Source organism: Geotrypetes seraphini, chromosome 5 (assembly GCF_902459505.1).
Source record: "Geotrypetes seraphini chromosome 5, aGeoSer1.1, whole genome shotgun sequence".
NCBI classification, from domain to species: domain Eukaryota; kingdom Metazoa; phylum Chordata; class Amphibia; order Gymnophiona; family Dermophiidae; genus Geotrypetes; species Geotrypetes seraphini.
Window position 1 is genome coordinate 203,515,402 of NC_047088.1, and position 19,641 is coordinate 203,535,042.

Sequence of the window (19,641 nt, forward strand, 5' to 3'; positions counted from 1 at the left end):
GAGTCTGCTTTGAACACTCATCAATCCTCTCTCCTGATACAAGAGGTTCAATCCCTTCTTCTTCTAAATGCCATAGAAGAAGTTCCTCTAGACCAGAAAGGTCAGGGATTTTACTCCCGTTACTTTCTAGTTCCAAAGAAAACAGGAGATCTCAGGCCCATCTTAGATCTTCGAGATCTCAACAAATGCTTGGTCAAGGAGAAATTCAAGATGCTTTCTTTAGCAACTCTTTATCCTCTTCTCAATCAGGGCGAATGGCTATGCTCCCTCGACCTCAAGGAGGCTTACACTCATATTCCCATCCATCTAGACTCCAGACAGTATCTCCGCTTCATGATCAATCACTGTCATTACCAATACAAAGTTCTCCCCTTCGGACTTGCTTCATCTCCAAGAGTGTTCACCAAATGTCTGATTGTGGTGGCTGCTTTCCTTCGTTCACATCATCTGCAAGTTTTCCCTTACCTGGACGATTGGTTGATAAAGGCCAACTCTCCTCAAACAGTGCTACTGGCCACCAATCAAACCATCTTGTTCTTACAGATTCTGGGGTTCGAGGTCAATTTTCCAAAATCTCATCTCATCCCCACTCAGAGACTTCAATTCATTGGAGCGGTGCTGGACACGATCCTCATGAGAGCATTCCTGCCGTCCAACCGGCTCCACACTCTTCAGGTTTTGTGTCAACAGGTTCTTCCTCAAAGTTCCATCTCTGCCAAACAAATGATGATACTATTGGGACACATGGCTTCAACAGTGCATGTCACCCCTCTGGCACGTCTTCACCTGCGCACACCTCAATGGACCCTTGCTACCCAGTGGTCCCAAGCGACGGATCCTTGCTCACGTCACATATCTGTGACATCATCTCTTCGTCAGTCTCTACAATGGTGGTTGGTATCCTCAAATCTATCCAGAGGTCTTCTATTCCATCTACCTCCTCATAAACTAGTCATCACAACCGATGCCTCCCCGTATGCTTGGGGAGCTCATTTGAACGAGTTCCAAACTCAAGGTCTGTGGACAGCCCAGGAAAAGAAGCACCACATCAATTTCCTGGAACTCAGAGCGATGTTTTATGCTCTCAAGGCTTTCCAACATCTTCTCTTCCCTCAAGTTCTACTCCTGTGCACAGACAATCAGGTAGCGATGTACTACATCAACAAGCAAGGTGGAACGGGTTCTCGCCTCTTGTGCCAGGAAGCCCAGAAAATCTGGACTTGGGCCATAAATCATCATCTATTCCTGAAAGCGATTTACATTCAGGGAGAACAGAATTCCTTAGCAGACAAACTCAGCAGAATTCTCCAACCTCACGAGTGGACACTCGATCCTATAACTCTTCAGTCCATCTTCGCTCAGTGGGGCACTCCTCAGATAGACCTCTTTGCAGCTCCTCACAATCACCAGCTGCCCCTTTTCTGCTCCAGACTCTACTCACCTCACCGTCTGGCAGCGGATGCGTTTCTCCTAGATTGGTCAAATCTGTTCCTGTATGCTTTTCCTCCTCTCCCTCTCATGTTGAGAACCTTGTTCAAGCTCAAGAGGGAACGAGCCACCATGATTCTGATAGCTCCGAGATGGCCCAGGCAACATTGGTTCTCCCTTCTACTTCAACTCAGTTCCAGAGAACCTTTTCTTCTGCCACTGTATCCTTCTCTGCTTACACAGCATCAGGAAACCCTTCTACATCCCAACCTCCAGTCTCTGCACCTGACAGCTTGGTATCTCTCACCTGACAGCACCTGACAGCACCTGACTTCGAGTGATTCCCTTTTGTCTCAGCCTGTTCGTTCAATTCTGAATGCCTCCAGGAAGCCGACCACTCTGCAATGTTACCATCAGAAGTGGACACGTTTTTCTTCCTGGTGTCTTCTTCATCATCATGATCCCACTTCCCTTGCAGTGGAGACCTTATTGGACTATCTGCTTTCGTTGTCAGACTCTGGTCTCAAATCCACTTCAATCAGAGTCCACCTCAGTGCTATTGCGGCTTTTCATGAGCCAGTCCATGGAAAAATCCTCTCAGCTCATCCCTTGGTGTCCAGGTTTATGCGGGGTCTTTTTAATGTGAAACCACCTCTTAAAGCCCCTCCTGTTATATGGGATCTCAATGTAGTTCTCTCCGCTTTAATGAAGCCTCCATTTGAACCCTTGGCTACTGCTTCTTTCAAGTTCCTCACTTGGAAGGTACTTTTCCTTATTGCTCTTACCTCTGCCAGGAGGGTCAGTGAGCTACATGCACTAGTTGCGGATCCACCTTTTACAATCTTTCATCATGACAAGGTGGTTCTACGTACACATCCAAAGTTTCTCCCTAAGGTTGTCTCTGATTTTCATCTCAACCAATCCATTGTTCTGCCTGTCTTCTTTCCGAAACCTCACTCGCATTCTGGAGAACGGGCTCTTCATACTTTGGACTGTAAGAGGGCTCTAGCTTACTATTTAGAGCGTACTAAGTCCCACAGATCAGCTCCCCAGCTCTTCCTGTCATTTGATCCAAATAAATTGGGTCGTCCTGTTTCTAAACGTACGTTGTCTAATTGGCTAGCAGCGTGCATTTCATTCTGTTATGCTCAGACCGGACTGACACTGGAAGGTTCTGTCTCTGCCCATAGAGTCCGAGCTATGGCAGCGTCTGTAGCTTTCCTCCGTTCTACTCCTATTGAGGAAATCTGCAAGGCTGCTACTTGGTCCTCAGTTCATACTTTTACATCTCATTATTGTCTGGATGTTTTTTCCAGACGGGATGGACACTTCGGCCAATCTGTTTTGCAAAATTTGTTTTCATAATGGCCAACCTTCCCTCCATCCCTCTTTTTTGTTAGCTTGGAGGTCACCCATCAGTCAAGAATATGCTGCCTGCTTGTCCTGGGATAAAGCACAGTTACTTACCGTAACAGGTGTTATCCAGGGACAGCCGGCAGATATTCTTGCGTCCCTCCCACCTCCCCGGGTTGGCTTCTTAGCTGGCTTATCATAACTGGGGACCGCGCGCCTCCGTCGGGCGGGAAGGCACGTGCGCGGTGCGGCCTACCAGAACTTTCCAAGTTCTTAGAGTGCAATCACTCTAAAATTGTCCGTACCGGGGCTCCGTCGGTGCCGTCACCCATCAGTCAAGAATATCTGCCTGCTGTCCCTGGATAACACCTGTTACGGTAAGTAACTGTGCTTTACTGTACTTTGCTGGCATTCTGACGATACAGCTGAAGTTGATGTACTTTGTTGCAAAAGTGGAATAATAGGTGGAATTGAGGGAATATATGGTTTACTAAAGGGTCTAATTTAGTAGAGAGAGGAGACACTGCAGGACACTTTTTACAAGTTCAGGTATGTAGTACTGATTCATGAAGGTACTATAGTGCTGGAGATTTTGATGTTGAAGGGGGCCCCTGGGCTATATGAATTTTTAACATGGGAATTTTATCACTAGTGTTTCCCATCTTGGGCATCCTCTGATAGTTTGGCTAGCTCAGAAGTGAAAGTGAAATAATTTCAAGTTCTGTAGCAAAGTTTGCATCTGGGGGGAAGGAACAGCTATGGTACAGAATCTTATATCTTCTAGCAGAAAGATTAGCAAAGTAAGAACCTAATCTTTCAATCCCCTTAACTTCAATGAATATCAATGGGAAGTAAAACTGTGCCAATCTTTAAAACAATTTTTTTGTGCAGAACATTGTTTATTTTGCAGTTCAGCATGGACTCTATATTTTAACTTTAAACTAAACTGAACCTTAAGCTTATATACCGCATCTTCGCTATAAGAATAGAGCTCAACAGATTTATGAGGGGCATTCAGTGTTGGTCTCTGGCACTGAGCCACTACTGTGCATGAGTAACCTTGAGACATGTCAGAACATGTTTAAAAATGTCTGCTACTTTCTTTCATACTTGGGTAGATAAATTATTGAATGCCTCTTGCAAGTAAACTTTAGAAAGGAAAGACACAATTTTTTATTTTCACATCTGCATTAGACCACAAGTAGAGGGGAATACCATTCATGTAGATGAAATCAATTGAAGGAAAATATACGATAAATCAAAGGCTGAACATGAACAATCCATAGTTTTATTATTCAATTCAATCTATAGCTAGGTAGTCACAGTGACCTGTTTCTTCATAATCGAGAAAAGCTCTTTTTCGAGTGAAAAGATGTGCTTCACTATAAGATACTTAACACGTTTACAGAAGTATGCCAATAGAATCAATTTACCCAGGGCTACCCTTTCAGTTCTCGTACCCAAAAACCTCTTCCTTTTCTCTTGACCTTGTTAAATCGGGATATATCCAAATCTTTTTTTTTTTCCCACAAAAGGGAACTTGTGAATCATAAAAATACAATTATAGCACAGCGTTCATTTCACCTATGCAGATGACATAATGATCATGCTACCTGTCATAGCAGCATTAGCCAACACCCTCGCCACTATCAAAAAGGGCTCACATCATAGCAAACTGGACCTCAAACTAAATAAGAACAAAACCAAATTCCTTTGGCTAGGACCCTCAACTGACCCACGCTACACTCCCAAGTATTACAGTGGACAACAGACTTTCCATTAGAACTATAATCCTGAATCTTAGGAGTAGAAATTGATAACCATCTAACCATGAAGAGCCATGTACAATCAATAAAACAATCTTTCCTTGTGATGAAAAAGCTAAGATCCATTAGAAAATACTTTGAAATGGAGGTTTTCTGAATTTTAATGCAATCCCTATTTCAACTAGACTACTGTAATGTAACACTAGTTCTTTGCTCTGAAGCATTTCTACCAATCTACAACTAGTTCAAAATACAGCAGTAAGACTTGTATATGGACTATGGAAATCAAAACACCTACAGCCCTACTTTATGAAATTACATTGACTGCCCATAACCGCAGAGATCAAATTTAAATTAGGCATCACTGCCTTAAAGATCTTAACACTTGGTCATCTTATGCCAAGATGCCTCCAACAGATATTCCACCAGAAATCTCTTCTACTTAAAATTCCCAGCATGCAACAATATAAAGTCTACCAGGCAAATTACATTATCCATCCAATATCAATTGGCACCTTGCTGGAACCAGCTACCACTTACGCTACGATCTTGTTACCACTATCTAAGATTCAGGAAACCTTTTTTTAAAAAAGCATGTCTGTACTAAGACAAGGAGCCAACCTGGAAGTAACTGAAATGGTAACTGTAAAAGCTTATTTCTAAACTGTATAATGCAACTCCTGGGACATGATGATGAGTCAAAGATGACCTACCATATTTTTCGCTCCATAAGATGCACTTTTTCCACCCAAAAAAGTGGGTGGAAAAAAGGGTATGTCCTATGGAGAATTTTAGCACCTCAATCAAATACCTTTTAAAGGCTTCCAGAAGAAGTTTCCAAGACTTTAGAAAGTGAACCTCCTGTCTTTTTTTTTTTTTTTTTTTTTTTTAATCTACGATTACAATTTTTTCAATCTGTTCAGAACCAGTTTGTCCTTTACAAAATTTGACATCAGTTATTGTGTTTAATATTGCATTTTACTAAATTCAGTTTGAGAATTCTTTTAGTTCTTTCTAAAGTTTTAGTTTAGTTTAAATAATCGACAGTACTCACTCAATGTGATATATTTTATGAGCTAGTCACTGTGGAATCTAGCTCCTGGAAAGCATGTCGAATGCTTTCCAAGGTCACCACCGGTCTCACATTCTGTGAAGAGATCACAGAAATTCCAATGTTTCCAATCTCTGTCTGTCTGAACCAGCGACATGTGCCCCTCGCAAAGTGATCTCCTCACTAGCTGTCTTCACTGGAAGGGAACTCAGTAGCATCATCAGTAGATTTGTGTGCAATTTTTTTTGGGGGGGGGGTTGAAAAGTGTAGGAGACAGGGTGACATCAAATACCAATTCCTTAGGCTCTTCTCTGCCCGAGACTACTTTGGGAGTGTCTCCAATTCATTAATTGGGAGTTTTGGCAACAAACTTATCTGCTGAAGGGGAGATGATGCCTTAGCTGTTGAGGGACTTGCTTTATTGGTTCCTTTACATTTTGTATATGGCATAGTAGCTGAGAAGCAAATTTGAAGCAACAACAGATAAGAGAAGTTACAAATGCTGCCAGCAGCATGCCACTGTCTTGGCCATTCCTCCCTTGATGGGAAGACTTTTTTTTTTTTTTGTAATATACTTCCTTCCTTGCTTGCTATGTTGTCTTGAAAAGCCAAAACATAGTAGCTGTTGAATATAAATATGAGAAGTCCAAAGAAGCTGACTTAATTGAATAAATCCCCATGATGTACGGTAATTCTTAAACAAAACTAATACAGTACTGTGTTCTGGCTTGAACAGAATCTCCCCTTTATCAAGAGATAAATGTGTTTTGGACTTTGCTTAAGGCTTGAAAATGCATCCAAATGTTAGATGGCTTCCATATTAAGAAATGCACAGTAACTACAGGACATCTGGCAAGTTAGTTTAGGTTTGACAAAATTTGAGTTAACTGTTCTGACTTTTTGGAGCAGAACATAATTATAGGAAGTAATTGGATGGCACAAATCAATGCTAAACTGGAATTAACAGCTGAATTGTAATTACCATTGTTTTACAACTGCCTCTGAGACAGCTTTGTTAAGTAATTGACTGTAACATCATTTTTTTTTTTTCTTTTGTATGGCTTTCTTAAAGATCAGGCTACTTCAGTATTAAGCACTTTTCCCTCAAGACAGCTGCAGAGAACTGTTCAGCGAGTTAAAAAAAATTTCACCACTAAACCGTTGACTTTTCAGGAAAACAGAGTGTGTCTCCTCTGCATGTGTGTGTATCAATGGGAAACGGTTTGAATGGATCAATTTTCAAATACTCCTACTTTTTATGTATGGATGGAGTACAAGCTTGATCATACAGTATTAAGAAGGCTGTACGTAAGAAGCTTTTAATTAGTGTGCAATTACGAAACCAAGGATACATTGAGTGCCATTCAAGTTTGAGAGAGATTTTCACCCTAAATCTGTTTCCTACTCATGATTATTTTTAGTTAAGGCAAACAGTTGACTTGGCTGCAAAATATTTCTTAAATATATGATTATAAGGTTCTTCAATAGAATGTTACTCAGATTTGTATTTACTGTGGAACAGAATAGACTTCAAAATGAATTGTAGCCTGAGGTTGTGGGTTCAAACCCATGCTGCTCCTTGTGACCCTTGGCATGTCACTTAATCCCCCCCATTGCCCCAGGTAGATTAGATTGTGAGTCTACTGGGACAGACGGGGAAAAATGCTGGAGTACCTGAATAAATTCATGTAAACCGTTCTAAGCTCCCCTGAGAGAATGGTATAGAAAATTGAATAAATGAAACCATCTACACAATGCTGCTCCTTTTTTAAGTAGACTCGTTTCACCTTATGGTGTAATCGGTATGCTTTACTTCCAAATATATATCCCCTGTTATCAGTATTGGATTTATCTTTTACATCTCTCAGACTCGGATCTAAAGACTACTTTAGTAAGAGTTCACCTTGGTGCCGTTCATATTCTGTCTTCACGATACGCATTGGTTTCCAAATTTATGAAGGAACTGATGTACACAAAACTCCCCAGTCAAAGTTCCTCTAGTTTCTTGGGATCTCAGTGTTGTATTTTCACTCTAATGAAGCCACTGTTTGAACCGTTGCATCTTTATGCCTCAAATATCTCACGTGGAAAGTGGTTTTCCTGATTTCCTGATTGCTTCAACTTGATGTGTCAGTGATCTTTGAGCATTGGTTTCAGATCCACCTTATACCACATTCTATTACAACAGAGTGGTCCTACATACTCATCCCAAATTCCTACCAAAAGTAATTACACAGAGGATCTCTAATTAGAAAAAAAATGATATAAATAAAATAACTAAGGTTGGTATTGGACAGACTTGTACGGTTTGTGTCCCATATATGGTGATTCAGTATAGGCTGGGCTAGGGAGGGCATCAATGGGAGCTCCACTAACTTGGAACATGAGGATGTTACAGGCCAGACTTTACAGTAAATATCCTGCAAACAGTGGGATGCTTGGATAGGCTGAAGTGAGCTTAGATGACAACTTCAGCAGTTGGAACTTTGGACAATACCAGGTGGACTTTTAGTCTATGGCCCAGAAATATCAAAGAAGAGACAAGTTAATTTAATCATATTTTCAATTAGAATAACTAAGGCAGACTGGATGGACCGTTCAGGTCTTTATCTGCTGTCATTTACTATGTTCTGAAGGGAGATATGCAAAATGTCCTCAGAGGAGCCGGCTGCGATCTCCGCAGCTGATGCAGTCGCCATTTTAGGGTGGTACATGGCAGCTTTCTCCTTACTGGGTCGCGGCATGTTTATTGGCATACCCAGCGATCCGGAGCACCAATCCCTTCCAAAATCAACAGCGGGAGACAAGACCAGGTAAAGAGCACAATGTGCATCTTAAAAGAAGAGTATTCGGGGTTTTAGCATAGGAAAAATGGCAGCAATTGAGCAGGTAGCACAGAGCTGAGCACACCGACATCCATTCAGGAACCAGCTATCAAGTGACATCCTGCCCCCCCTGGGATGATATTGATGACAGGTGCCAACTGTACGGCTGGGAAGGTCATTGCGAGGGTTACCCAGTTCAGGGCTGATGGTTACATTCTCAGAGAAAATAGTTCATCGATAGATTGGAACCGAGAACCATTCGCTTAGCGGTGCAGTCATTCAAAAAGATCCTAGAAGGCAAAATGGTTGGGATCTTTATTTATTTATATATTTATTTATTCAATTTTCTATACCGTTCTCCCAGGGGAGCTCACAACAGTGGCATACGTCAACGGACAGGGAGACACCAAAAGTGCTCCATTGATGGCAAGAGGCCCAATTGTTTTACTAGGCAGAATCCCATCTACAAGCCATTTTGGCGGTGCGTGTTGCAGGAATGGACATTGAGCAAGCAGACTTAGTGCCAGGCCCTGAATCTGGGGGAGTGGTCTTTGTCCCAGACTATTTTTTTTTTTTTTGTTTAAATAATAAAGCTTTTTATTGAAAATATGCACTTGCCAGTAATACAAAGCATGAAAATACAATATGTAAACAGACAAAAGAGGCTCATACAATAGCTCATACAAAAGCTTATGCAGAAAACATGCTTCCCCATAACAAGAGAACAAGCCAAAATCAAAACAGTCTACCAGTGAAGACATAGTCGCATAAAATCAGAAAGAATCACCCCCCACTCTCCCTGTGACAGATCCCCAAGCCCTCAATACTACACCGTAGCATAGTGTAGCTCCCCCCCAAAAAAAACAGCCCCCCTTTCAGGGACTTGCTCACCCCCAAAATGCCCAACCACTCCAATAGATCAGCAAATATACAGTATTAAGTAAGAACTGCGCCATATATGTGCATATCCATGGCACGCACCATGCTGGCTAATGCGATACATGAGCTGCCTCTGGTGCAGCATCTGCTCCACTGACTGCCAAGAAAGGGGCCCCGGTTGATTCTACTGGAAGGCCACCACCAAATGGGCAGCTGTGATTACTAATTTACAGAAAGAGTATTCCCCCCCCCTTCCAATAATGCATAGCGTCAATCAGCCGGCACCCGCTTGCTCAGAATGCGAGATATTTGAGCAAATACTAAAAATCTTGCACTCTCCTACAGGACCACCACATATGGAAATAGGTACCCACCTCCCCACAACTCCTCCACCTTCTCACTCCCTCTCATCCTAGACAATAATTTAGGGGTATAGTACCACCGGAATAATAAAGCCATTCTTAACTATCAAAGTTGCAATTCCCGAGGAGGACACCTCTCGCCAAATCCCCTTCCACACATCCCAGGATATAACAGATTCCCAATCACCCTCCCAGGCTTTCATATAAGGCAACAAAGAAGCTCCCCTTTCATTGAGGCACTTATAAATCACTGTTAATGCCCCCCTTTCTGGACAACTGGACCTAGTAAAAGTTCAAAAGCCATTTTCCCCTCTAGCATCTCCCCTAGGAAACCCGAAGGTCACAGAGTACTTTCAACAAAATTGTAAAGCACCGGTGGAGGCTGACGTTCAATCTAATGGTATTGACAGTAAATAGGAAGGCTTCTCAATACTTCAGCTGCAAAGTAGAGCTAGGAAGTGCCAGCATAGATGCCGTGGTACAACTGTGGCCAATAAAGGAACTGTTCTTCATATTCCGCTGTGGTCAATGATAGGCTGGATTATTCGAAGAATAGCGAACCACCTAGGGGTGGTGGTTCTCGTGCATCACACTGGCTGTATCACACATGTAACGTGGATCTAGTACCACATCAATGACTGGTTTAGTTCTTATTTTTCAGACACTACTGTAGAAACGAGCCTGGCTCCGGGGTTTCACTTTACCTCCCTGTTTACAAACTGTGGGAGGCTATCCTTCGAATGTCTTAAAAATCTAACTGTGTTGATATGGATTTGCAAACATTATAAATTTTTAGCCAGGACTATGCCATATTTTGTCTATTTGGGGCAATCCTGCTTTTCCACCTGGTTCAAGTTCTGGATCATTTCTTCAGTGATAACAAAAAGAAATATTACTTGTTCCAGGTTATCAAGGGGGAGGGCCAAATAAAACTTTTCAGATTTGCAGCAAGAATTCTGTTTCTTCTATTGATGACTTTGCATACTTGGAACTAAAACACTATATTTTGAGCCTCTCCTGGGAAGATCGTACTGAAGATGTTCGAGATGCTCTCAGAAGCCTTCTCAATAGGATCACAAATGAAAGTGCCCCTGTGATACCACTAGCATTACCTTCAGGATACTGCTGAGAAGATAGACTATTCATTAAAAGTAGTATGGAATGCAGAATTACAGATGACCCTAGACTCTCCCAGATTTGCTCTTGTACATAGACTCCACAGGTGCTTCAGTGGGAGATGTTATACAAGTTTGTCTTGGACTTCTGTTTCTCTCCACACCAAGTTTATTGAGCAGGCTTTGCCCCAAAGGTTTTGGTAAGAGTGGATAGCATAGCTGGTTTTAAGAAAGGTTTAGACAATTTCCTGGAGGAAAAGTCTATTGTTTGTTATTGAGAAAGACATGGGGGAAGCCACCGCTTGCCCTGGATTGGTAGCATGAAATATTGCTACTCCTTGGGTTTAGGCCAGATACTAGTGACCTGGATTGGCCACCAAGAGAACGAGTTACTGAACTTGATGGACCATTGGTCTAACCCAGTAAGGCTATTCTTATGAGTCCCAAATGTAAATTGGAACATGCAACATTAGGGCATATGTTCTGGACCTGTATCAAAATTCGGTGATACTAGAATTTACTTATCTCTATTATTTCCCAATTGTGGTCTCGTAAAATTTTGCAGGACCCAAAGTTGCAGTTTAGAGTATATTCTGTGAGCTCACCAGTACTTAAGAGGACTCAAAAATGGATTTTGTGGTGTTGGCTGCTGCCTAGTGCCCCAACTTTACAAACCTGGTGAGGTTTTGTGATTTAATAAATGAGAATGGAAAGGATTTTGATTCAAGACTTTGATTCTAAACCAGGTTTACAGTTTCAGAAGACTTGGACTCCTTTCTAGGAAACAGTCACCTGGGGCATGCAGCCACATATTTTTAAACCTAGGCGCACTATCTTTGTTCAATGATTTTCTATTGTGGTGGAGCTAGGATTGGGGGGGTTAGGAGGGGGTGGATGTTATGTAAGTTATAGACCAAGACACATTCAAAGTGTCCCATAGCTTCTTGTGTCAGGTGGTGTTTAATAATAATTTTTTGTTTTTGAAGTAAAGTCCTTTTTTTTTTTTTTTTTTTTTTTTTACATTGACAAGTAAATTTTATCTGTAAGGGGTGATGTCCAAGCATTCATGCTCATCTAATATCATGAGTTATGTGTTGCAAAAGTCTGTGGCCTTGTCTACTACTGTTCACATGTGTACTGCCCTTCTCTTAATTTAGTGTTTAATTGTTTCATATTTAATGTCTTAGAGCAGGGCTGCCCAAGTCCGGTCCTCGAGATCTACTGGCAGGCCAGGTTTTCAGAATATCCACAATGAATATGCATGAGAGAGATTTACCTACATTGCCTTCTTGGTATGCAAATCTCTCTCTCATGCATATTCATTGTGGATGTCCTGAAAACCTGGCCTGCCAGTAGATCTCGAGGACCGGACTTGGGCAGCCCTGTCATAGAGAAAGTACTAGAATTTTCTTCTATAAATCCTTTACAAAGAATGCACATTCTATCATTCACTGGTCTTCTTTGTGCTAAAAATCCTTTGTAAATAATGCACATTCTATCATTCACTGGTCTTCTTTGTGAAGTCCTTTCTCCTTTTATTTTATCTTTAATTTGTTCTTTTGAATCATTTCCCCTCCTCTTTTTTGTCGATAATTTTGCATATCCTTTAGCTGTATCTTTGCTCATTCCCATTTATATTTGCAGATTCTCATGGTTCTCTGTTTCATTATTTTCTCTCTGCAGCAGTTTACAGCGTTTGTATTTTAAAAGGTTTTGTCCATTTCTCTTTCCAGATTAAGTCGCTTGACTACAGACTTTGGTGTAATAGCAGAAGCATTAGGAAAATCGAAGACTGGTCTTCTGGAGATCCATGAGGATAAAACTAAAATAAGAAGATCTACTAAAAAACCTCTTCCCGAAGTCAATGACCAATACAAAACTGCAATCAAAAACAGATCTGTATATGTTGTAAGTAATTCTGTTCAGTTAGCATACCTGAGAAATAAATAAAACATCAAAAAATTACATTCAAGATATTCTTAACAGGTAGATAGAAGAGCTTTCACTCTTCCCCTTCCTCCCTACCACTTCAAATCTAAATCCTCCCTTATCCCCCCAATCTTTCTCCAAAACCATTGAGGCGTCCCTATCCCTTAAGTTCCTAAGAAGACTTTAAACAAATCGAAGTTCACCAACAAAATGATCCTTCACAGCACTGAAAAACTCCACATTGAGGATCAAGGCATTCCGGTGCTCCAAACACTGCAACTTACAGGCCTCAGTCACAAAACCTCCAGGGTACACCCCCCCCCCCCATAGGGGGAACAAAACAGTGCCAAATCAAAGTTCCTTCAGGTAGGCAGTGTTTAGTCTGGGATAATATTGATAAAGTCCTTGGCCTGATGAACCTCCTCAAAGAAATGTTCCTTGCCTGCCACTTGGATAAGAAGACAGGCTGGGTAAAGTTAACGCAAATTTTATTTTCTTCTCCATCAGAATAGTACATAAAGGTGAAAACTCCCTCCTCAATTCTGCCAATTTGGTAGAATAGCCCTGGGAACGCAGGATTTTCTGCCCTTCATAGCTGAGTGAAACATCAGTATGCGTCGCTCTTAAAACTGCTTGTTTATGGGCAAAGTGTAGCATCCGTAGCACAATTGCACGAGGCTTAGAACCAGTCGCTCTGGGGGAACCCACCCAATGGGCTCTTTCAATACATAGAGGCCCCAATGACTCATCAAATTTCACCTATGTTGAAAACCACATCTCTAAGTGGCGCGGGAGGTCCCCTGCCCTCTCTGACTCTGGTAAGCCGATCAGTCTGTTCCACCTTGAGCAGTTCTCCAGATCCTCTAGCTTGTTTACTAAATCCTAAATGCAGCACTGTAGACGTTGCATGGAGCATTCCATCGACTGATGCTTGACGACTCTTTGTGTTTATCTACCCCCTCCGGGAGGATTTGGGGGGCTTTGTACATCTCCACATCACTTGTGTAGCAGGAGTTGTCTGTATCTTGTCCCTCTGTACTAGATATTTCTTTCTTTCTTTGTTTTAGTCTGCTGGGAGAGGCTAGTTTCCCTCTGATGCTCTACTGTAACTGTACCATCTCTGTGGACTTCTCCAGAGGGTGAAGTTCTTGTATATAACTTGCTGTTTGTATTTGCATTTCTGTATTTGCACTTTTGGTATTAAGTGTTGTTCCAGTTATCTTGTTGAACCCTTTCTAATAAAAATGATTTTAAAAAAAAAAAAAAGGAAGGGCCTGGCGTCATCGAGGGCTCCACCATCTTGCTTGCCACGGGCCTTGATTTCTCCTGTTCATTCCGAGGCACTTTAGCCATTATCTAGCACCAAAGTCCATCACCCGAAACACCTGATCGAAGCTCCAGGAGTATGAACCTCACTCTGCAGTGGTGGGTGCTGAAAATGTCAGGATTTTAGCCGATTTAGCGGAGGAAGTGAGGAGCACCACACTTCAGCGTCTGCTCATTTCCATGGCACCATGTGACTTGGGAGGAAATATTTTTAATGTGTGAAATAATTATTAAGGCAGCACAAGAAAAATGGGCCATCTAGACCTTCTTATCTTCAGAGAGATTTGTAAATCCAAGTTAGACTGTAAGCTCTTCTTAGCAGGGACCGTCTATTAAATGTCAAAATGTACAGTGCTTTCAGTACTGTATGTCTTTCAGTAATGTATGTCTTTCAGTGTTAAAGAAGTGATAAATAGTAGTAGTAAGTAAAACCTGAAATATAAAACTTCTCACAGAAGGTAAGAACACAATTCATACCTTCTCTTCTAATCTGTTTTACTGAATTCTTTTGCTTTTACAGAAAGGTTTTCCAACAGATGCATCCTTTGATGATATCAAAGAATGGTTTGAAGATAAGGGCCCCATAGAAAACATTCAATTGAGACGAACTATACAGAAAGCATTTAAGGTATTTGATAAATGTATTTACCCTGACTGAGTTTCACAGTAGAAAACAAGAGCCATGATTAATAACATGTTTTCTCCATATATTCCACAGGGGTCTGTATTTGTAGTGTTTGACAGTAATGAATCAGCTAAGAAGTTCATAGCCGTACCAAATCTGAAGTATAAAGAGACAGACCTAATTATATTATCCAAGTGAGTTAACCTGTCTGAAACTGAGTCAGTTCATTCAGTCATGAATGGTCATCCAGAATTAGTTCCCTTTGGGACTTTATAATACATAATTTATCAGAAGGATATAAACTGCCAAAATTAGGCACGAAATAAGGAAACATTTTTTGTGCATGCTTAAAAATGTAAACTACTTTAAGTGTGTAAATATAAAGGCTGAATTATTACCAATGGAATTAGAAGTTTCTACACAGCAGACAGACTGAAAGCTTTCTCTGTAGTTTGAAGTCTGTTGCCTGCCAGTAGCCAAAATAGTGATCTTTCACTCTATGTGTATATAGTGGTTCATAGACAAAACCGCGGAAGACAAAGGCGCGCGCCGACAACTGAGCGCAAGACGGAGGTGCGCGCCAAAGAAAATGACAGTTTTTAGGGACTCCGGGAGGTTTTGTTGGGGAGCCCCCCACTTTACTTAATACAGATCGCGGCGGCGTTTTGGGGGTTGTAACCCCCCTCATTATACTGTAAACTTAACTTTTTCCCTGTTTTTAGGGAAAAAGTGAAGTTTTCAGTAAAATGTGGGGGGTTACAACCCCCAAACCCCCCACAACGCGGCGCGATCTGTATAAAGTAAAGTGGGCCCACACCCCCGTCAGAGCCCCTAAAAACAGTTATTTTCTTCGGTGCGCGCCTCCGCGCTGCGCTCAGTTGTCAGCGCACGCCTTTGTCTTCCGCGGTTTTGACCTGACACCGTATATAGTACAACAGCATTCTCAAAATGCACCTGTTATAGACCACTTTGTTCGGGGGGGGGGGCTTTTTGTGTTTTTGTTATTTTGTTATTTTTTCTGAATCGCATCTAGCATCTTTGTTAAAATGAGAGCACACTTTGACCTTTTTTGAGACTTAACAAGATATTTTCCCCTCTAGCCCCCAGTTTGTAGCATCATTATTACTGTCTCCGAGGCCCTGATATGCAATAGCAGTACATTATGTAGCGTCTTACCAAATACTAGAAAATCCACACTTTTTTCTTAAATCATTACACTTGTGATAGTACTGGATAATTGGGGACATAATTTACAGTAGATTTACAGCACATCAAATAAGAGCAAAAATAAAATTATTTTGCAATATATGTTAGACTGGGTGGATATAAGTTGTTCTTTTGTTTGTTTAACAAATTAGCACTCTGAATTAACTTCATAGGGAGGATTATTTTACAAAGAAGAATGAAGAACGAAAAAAATTGAGAAGTGATTTGAAAGCAAAGAACAAACAGTAGGTATTCGGTTTGTGTTGTATGCTTCTGTTGCCTTGACAAATTATGCCTGCTGCTAATGACCCATATTTTGCTTTTAGGGAGAAAGAAGAAAATCAGAAGAGAGCAGAAGATGCAGAAATGGTAGGAGGCCCCAGTAAGACTGGTGTAGTCTTTCTATTTGCCTTGTGGAGTAGACAACTGAGGGAGCATTACAGAAGTGTTGATACTCAATGTATTTAGAGTGTCTTCAGCTGATACTACTCGCCATATAAAACTGGTGGAGGGGGAGTAAGAAATTGCTCTCGCAACTGAGCTGCTGCTTTTAACATTTTAATGAAGATAGATTCCTTACAGAAAATTGTGGTATATAAGACATTGTATTGTACTGTATAGTTCAGTCTTTGGTCAGGTGCCTTGGTCAGCCTATGATGCCACTGGGGGAGGGGTGGAGCATAAAAATATGGCTCTTTCGCAGAATTTTTCATTACTTATGGAAGTCTGCCCTGTATACCATTTCTTACTGGATAAGCATCAACTTCTTGGAGGACGATAGCAGTGTGACAATTCAAGCTGTTTCCTAGTCTCATTCTGTTTCCAGTCCTAGTATTTCACATTTTGTATTGCGCAGAACTTGGGATTTTTTGCAGGTCATAGCACACTACCAGCTCTGCATAGCAGAGAGGAAACTGGCCCGAGATGCTGTGATGCTACTGTTGTGCATATGTAGCTAACTCAGCAGAGGAGAATGAAGGGAAAGAAGAATAAACTTAGTAGGGGAGGAAATTTTAATATATTTTCCATTAACAGACATGTTGAATTAAGTGCATAAATTGATGTCTGAACATATTGCTTTAACAGTTCTCCCAGAGTTCAGAACTTAGTATAACTCTCTGAGCATGTGCAGGCTTTTCTGCGCACAGCAGTCTCAAGTGTGGTGGTTTTTTCCTGGTCCATCAAATGGACACTAGACAAACCTCTCCTGATGATATTTTCTACTAATTAGGTAATTTTATAGATTTATTTTTTTATTGAATCACTCCTTTTGTCATTTGACGTCAGAGACTAGATCTAAGGCCAAACTGTGTCAAAAAGATCTATGACTTTTGTTACATATGTTGTGTTAATCTGCTCAGGTGCCGATCAAAATCAGAGCAAATGCAAGTATTGTGCTCAGATGTTTCCTTGAGTCTACAAGGATTGGCTTAATTATCTTTTGGCTAGGTGCACTAAAGTCAGTGATGGTTGCTAAACCTGTTTTCACAGCTTTAGCGATGATTGCTTTTACCAACTTGATGCACAAAACAGCTCACCACATGTTTCCCCCCCGATCGTCCATTTTCCGATCCAGTCATTCAAATTAGCTAAAACCCCATGCAAAGTAGCTAAGCGATTGATGCACTAACATTGCTTGACTATTCAAAAAAAAAAAAAAAAAGGGTTTTTAGCAATCGGAAAAACAGACAGATCTAGGTAACTGTTACCGACGGGTCTGCCTGGGTTTTTGGTTTGTTTTTTTTTTCATTTCTTTTCATTGGCATAGATATTTTGCTTATGTTACACACGCAAAATATCTGTCCCATAAAAAGAAAAAAGTCTCCCACTGCTGATGACAGCCCTCCCCAATGAGCATGGCACTGGGAATCCCCCCTCCCCCTGAGAGAAAATTGGCAGGAGGGATGCCTACTCCCTCCTGCCAATGGAGCCCCCCCCCAAACAAACAAACAAAAAAAAAAAGCAGGCAGGCAGGATGCTCACTCCCTCCTGCCACCAGATGCTCCCCCCCCCCCCCTTCTCTGGCACATAGAAACATGATGGCAGGTAAAGGCTAAATGGCCCATCCAGTCTGCCCATCTGCAATAACCATTATCTCTTCCTCTCTCTAAGAGATGCCTATCCCAGGCTTTCTTGAAATCAGACACAATCTTTCTCCACCACCTCTTCCGGGAGACTGTTCCACGCTTCTACCACCCTAACTGTTCCACGCTTCTACCACCTTTACTGTAAAAAAGTATTTCCTTGGATAACTCCTGAGCCTATAACCTCTTAACTTCATCCTATGCCCTCTCATTCCAGGGCTTCTTTTCAAATGAAAGAGACTCTACTCATGCACATTTATGCCACGTCTCTCCTGCCTTTCCTCCAAAGTATACAGATTGAGATCTTTAAGTCTGTCTGTCCCCATATGCCTTATGATGAAGATCACGAACCATTTTAGTAACCTTCCTGTGGATAGACTCCATCCTTTTTATATGTTTTTGAAGGTGCGGCCTCCAGAATTGTACACAATATTCTAAATGAGGTCTCACCTAAGTATTATACAGGGGCATCAATACGTATTTTTCGCTCCATAAAACGCAAATTTCCACCGCAAAAAGGGGATGGAAAAATTGGTGCGTCTTATGGAACAAATACACCTTCTCTCCCCCCCATCCCCCCGGTACCTTTTTAAAGTTGCAGTGGTCCAGTGCACTCTTCTTCTGGACGGCTGGCTTTGGTAGCAGAGCAGAGCGGCGTGACACAGGAGCGTGACCTTTGCGCTTCCAGCCAACCACTGAGCTGCGCAGCACCAGGCAGGAAGCGCAAAGGTTGCACTCCTACGTTGCGCCGTTCTGTTACCAAAGCCAGCCGTCCAGCAGGAGAACTTGCTGGACCACCGCAACTTTAAAAAGGTACCGGGGGGCAGTGGGCGGCTTTGGGTTGCGGGCAGGCGCCTTCGGACTTCCCAACACCCGACGCACCCCTCTGTGGAGGAGGAAATTTTTTTCCTTGATTTTTCCTCCTCTACAGGGAGGTGCGTCTTAAGGACGGGTGCGTCTTATAGAATGAAAAATACGGTACCTCCTTTTTCCTACTGGCCATACCTCTCCCTATGCAACCTAGCATCCTTCTAGCTTTCGCCGTCACCTTTTCAACCTGTTTGGCCACCTTAAGAACATCACATACCATCACACCCAATTCCTGCTCTTCTGTTGTGCACATAAGTTCTTCACCTCCTAAACTATACTGTTCGCTCGGGTTTTTGCAACCCAAATGCATGACCTTGCATTTCTTAGCATTAAATTTTAGCTACCAAATTTCAGTCCATTCTTCAAGCTTTGCCAGGTCTTTCTTTGTTATTCACACCATCTAGCGTGTCTATTCTGTTGCAGATTTTGGTATCATCCGCAAAGAGGCAAATCTTACCCGACAACCCTTCAGCAATATCGTTTATAAAAATGTTAAAAAGAACAGGCCCAAGAACAGAACCTTGAGGCACACCACTGGTAACATCCCTTTCCTCAGAGCGATCTCCATTGATCACTACCCTCTGTTGCCTTCCACTCAACCAGTTCCTGCTCCAGCCTGTCACTTTGGGACCCATCCTGAGGGCACTCAATTTATTTATTAGATGTCTGTGTGGAACACTGTCAAAGGCTTTGCTAAAATCTAAATACACCACATCTAGCACACATCCTCTATCCAATTCTCTGGTAACCCAGTCAAAGAAATTGATCAAATTTGTCTTACAAGATCTACCTCTAGTGAATCCATGTTACCTCTGGTCCTGT

The 19,641-nt window shown here is 41.8% G+C and overlaps 1 protein-coding gene across 4 annotated transcripts in view; it reads left to right on the forward strand.

The window, feature by feature from the left end:
* Positions 1-19,641, forward strand: part of SSB (small RNA binding exonuclease protection factor La) — a 103,930-nt gene that overhangs the window by 29,451 nt on the left and 54,838 nt on the right. For all 4 annotated transcript variants that reach the window (XM_033944160.1, XM_033944161.1, XM_033944162.1 and 1 more), the window contains exons 4-8: positions 12,513-12,687; positions 14,555-14,662; positions 14,753-14,853; positions 16,039-16,110; positions 16,192-16,234. In XM_033944160.1, the coding sequence (XP_033800051.1) occupies positions 12,513-12,687; positions 14,555-14,662; positions 14,753-14,853; positions 16,039-16,110; positions 16,192-16,234 (499 nt within the window). The remainder of the gene's footprint in view (positions 1-12,512; positions 12,688-14,554; positions 14,663-14,752; positions 14,854-16,038; positions 16,111-16,191; positions 16,235-19,641) is intronic.